General features: G+C 35.6%; 1 protein-coding gene across 1 annotated transcript; it reads right to left on the bottom strand.

Annotated features, from left to right (window-relative positions):
• Positions 1-2,772: 2,772 nt before the first annotated feature.
• GO595_005250 (uncharacterized protein) lies at positions 2,773-3,108 on the bottom strand (the record flags this gene model as incomplete). The annotated part of the gene is made up of 1 exon (XM_067918472.1): positions 2,773-3,108. One exon carries the CDS (start codon positions 3,106-3,108, stop codon positions 2,773-2,775), a length of 336 nt encoding a protein of 111 aa, XP_067774583.1.
• Positions 3,109-4,379: the final 1,271 nt, after the last annotated feature.

The following is a 4,379-nucleotide window of genomic DNA, read 5'->3' as shown; positions in this document are numbered from 1 at the left end:
GGAAAACGGTTTTCTTTTTGCGATGTACAAAAATACGTTTTAGTCACAGGTTTAAGCATTTATAAAAATAAAGTTTGACATGCGACCAAAAAATAACCGTCGCTTTTTGACTACTAACCTCCGACCAAAGATAACCGGGGACAATTCGTGTTGGTTATGTGAGGTTTTTGATAGGTTTATGCGGAAAGTGGTGCTAAAAGTGCTATCGTTCCTATCAAAAAGCTTCGCGTTCTCTCAAAATTGAATGTGTATTCAAATTCTTAGACGAATTGTATGGCTCACAAAAATCATTTCGATTTTTGTTGCGAGCGGAGCGAGCACACTCGGGGGATTGGAGGGGTCTGAGGCCTCCGGTGGGGTCCGAAGGGCACCTTTAATCCCCCCAGTGAAAACTTAAGGTCGGGAATAATCACGAGGACCATAGGGGCTCCACCGGGGGCATGGCCCCTAGGGTCCTCGTGATCATTCCCGACCGCATTATATACCTACCTCCAAGTAGGTGGTCACGTTAGACACCTTTTATCAAGAGCAGTGAATGGAGGTCAATGCATGACTGCATACAACAAAAACTGACATGTCAACGAAGAATTATGTGACTTTGACGCCGTATCATTATATCCCTCCGCTATGGCTCGTATAAGTGTTATTAACGGTCCACCGAAAGTTATTCAAGAAGATCAATTAAATTTAAATTATTTAAATAATAATACAAATGCTTATGTTGTTGAAATTCAAATTACAAAAATTAGCAAACATTATCCCTTCCCTCTTATAGTACAAAAGATAAATGGTTTAAACCTTAATGACGACAATAACATAAGTGAAGAAAATCCCGTCACTATGGTCGTCGACAATATAGCCTTGGAAGATCTTATAGTTTACCAAAATATACAATTCAAACTAGTACAAGGTTATTATTGGGATGAGGGTTATGATCCCACCATTCAAGGTGTTATCCAAGAAATATTCCAAAAACGGGTGGAATATAAACGTCAAAATAACCCTCTCCAACTAATATATAAATTAATTATGAATAGTTGTTACGGCAAAACAATTGAAAAGCCGATCAACAAAGAATGGAAGTATTCAAAGCAAGGCAATAGAGGTGATAACTACGCCTCTAAAAATTACTTCCGAATCATAGAACGCATAAAAATTGAAGATTCTGATATAGAATCCTTCAATATAAAACGACCTATAGATAAGCATGTTAACTTATCATTATTAGGCGTTCAAGTATTAAGCATGTGTAAATATTTTTCAAAAATTTTATTTACATATTGAAATATAGATGAGTAAATTTTTTATTTTATTCAAAATCGTCACTTTTTCCACCACAAAATTAAATGGAAAAGTCGGAGCTCAAAATTGTTGTCAAATATAATTTTCTGCAAGGAATGGGATATCGATCAATTTATAGGGAAATAAGTAATGCTCTCCCTCAATCTAATATCTCACTTTCAAGTGTCAAACGCTGGTGTAAAAAATTTTCTTCAGGTGACCTAAGTTGTAATGATTTACCAAGGAGTGGAAACCCTAAAATTAATATAATTGATCAAATCAGGGAAATGCTTGAAGAACAACCATTTTTATCCGCAAAATATATTGCAGCAAAACTAGGTCATTCACCAAATTGTATTAAATCTGTTTTAATTAATGACCTTGGTTAGTATATAAGAAAATTTAATCCAAAAAAACAATGATTACAATTTTCTTCAATGGGACGAAAATGCTATGTATTGATACATTACCTCCTAATCGCAAATTTAATCAGCAATACTTCATTTATTATATTATTCCACAATTGAATGAAAATGTTGACTATGACAAGAAGCAGCCACATTTGAAAAACATAAAGATACATATGGATAACTGCCCAATTCATAATGGGTCACTTGTTACTCAAAAATTAAAAGAAGAATAAATTAATAGAATCCCTCACCCACTGTATTCACCAGACATAAGCCCATGCGATTTTTGGTTCTTTGAATTGGCAAATAAATACCGAAAGGGTGTGGAGATAAATTCAGAAGAAGATTTAAAAAAATGAAAATATACGCATATTCGACGGTGTCACTTTTGAAGAGCTTCAAATGGTGTTTGAAGCATGGATAATAAGACTTGTATGGGTGATTGAGAATCGAGGAGAGTACTTACATAAATGAAAGTTAATTGAAAATATATATCTTTTTTATTCATCGAAAGACGGTAGGGTCAGAACTTTTTGCACCCCCTATTAGTACTACTGAATTTGAATTAAATCTTAATCAAACTATCACTAATGTCGAAAAGTTCCTGAGAACGTTGAAGACCACATATTGAAAAAGAGACGTTAATAATCATTTTAAATACTGACAATTTATCTAAGGTTGGGAAAACGATAGATTTCCACCGGTGTCACTATTGCACAAGATAGTTACTATTATGGATCTGCCAAGCAACATTTCAAGAATTTTAAAACCACAACACTATCAACAAATCTACATTAGTATGTAAACTATTTACTTCAATTATTTTGCAAAATGTCGATTTTTCGTTTATTCGAAATTCCATCCGCAATGATGATAAAAGTTCTTAACCATTTCTTCCGGAAACTCTCTGCAAAGTGAAAAAAATGCTTTTTTTTCTCTTTTCTGTTGTAGTTGTGTCCATTTTTGATATTCTTGCCTTCAGAACAGAAAAAAAAGAATTATCACATACAGAAGCAAGCTTTGCACCTTGTGGTGGAAGATAAAAGCACTTAACATGCTTTTCTTCCAAGTTTTTCTTAATTTATGGATTCATGTGAACTCTTAGGCGATCCATGATCAAGACAGTTCCACAAGGGTTTCCGTATTTGTTTGCGAATTTATCCGACCATTGGTTCATTTGATCAAAGCCCATTCCCTCCATTTTCTTTTTAACAACAACACTTCTCCCATTGACCTTCTTAGTTTTTTGAGGAGAATGAGAAATGAAATAAGGATGAATGGTTCCATCGGCAGATAACGCCACAACACCTGTATCTCTTTCATGATCTCCAGCTGAAACAACACCTGAATCCATTGTGAATGGGTTAACGTAAGAGCGTTGTGAAACAGAACCATTCCACAATTCCGTCTCATCCATGGTAAATATCCTGGATGATGGAATGAAATTGGAAGAAACAAAATTCGAAACTTCATCTTGAAAATCTTTCACTTCTTGCTCTAGGGTACTTCGACCTTCTTTTTTGTTTCTTTCTTGGGTTTTTCGGCTAGGCCAACCATGCCTTTTATAAAAATTACTGATATATCCATCAGAAGCTTTCTGAACTCTCCCATTGATAATTCTTACGATGGCTTCTCTTGTCCATTCGATTGAAACTACTTCATGATTTGCTCTTTTATCAATTGCCAATTGTATCAAGCTTCTGGCTTTAGAAAGCAAGATTTGATGCTGAGATTTTCCATTAACTGAAATGGCGCCAACCTCTATCCCAATATTCAATTATTGGGTGATTTATATAAGTAAAGCATTCAAATTTCAATTAATTTTCCCATTCTAAAATGAAATGAAGACGTATTTGACTCGAGAATACGTTTAACTTTCCCAGTCGAACGGAGATTGTCAGTAAGTAAAGAGTGCAATCGTTATTACGTATCGTCGGTTTCCTGGATTTTTCGTTTTGAATGTACAGTTCATCGTCATACAAAAAGTTAAAAGTGCCAAAATTGCTTAACGGTTCCCGAGCGTAACTTTGAAAATGAATGGTTTATATTTTATATCTCTCAAAGTCGGGCCATGTAAGATTATATCAAAATTGTGATACATTCAATTGACTTCACTGAATAATATGCAAACTAATAATAATTGCATGTGTGTGATGGAGGGTGAACGAAAGGCTTCCAGCGAATCAACCATAACCTCGAATAACATAAGTCCAGTTTGTGTTTTGGGTAACGTGGCACAAGGGGAAAAGTTGGACGTAGTGCCCCCCGGTGGAAGCCAACGCAGTACTGTTGATAGTGGAAACAAAACACAGGGCACATTTTTTGTGTTGGGCGTAAATCGCGACTCAAAAACTGGGACTTCTTCGGAATCTGAGCTCGAGAGTGAGTCTTCTTCTCAGTCTGAGTCTGAGGAACCTCCTAGACCCAAGAACTGGTTGTATGAGTTCCCTTATTATTTCGATGAGGGTAACGATGATTCTTCTAGTCAAGCATTTTCGCAAGAGATGAATGGGTACTATGAAGTTGAATCAATAGTAAACTTCATGGTGGAGGAAGACTCAAATGGAGTCAGCAATGCACTTTGGTGTGTTTGTTGGAAAAGAATAAAGGGTGAACCAACACCCTTAAACAATTGGGAACCAACAAAAAACCTTAGTCATTGTAAGAACGCGGTAGCCTTCTTTACAC

The sequence above is a fragment of the Histomonas meleagridis genome (assembly GCF_020186115.1).
Source record: "Histomonas meleagridis strain 2922-C6/04-10x chromosome Unknown contig_321, whole genome shotgun sequence".
Lineage (NCBI taxonomy): Eukaryota > Parabasalia > Tritrichomonadida > Dientamoebidae > Histomonas > Histomonas meleagridis.
The sequence above is the reverse complement of the archived record's forward strand: the minus strand, read 5'-3'. Positions and strand labels throughout refer to the sequence as shown.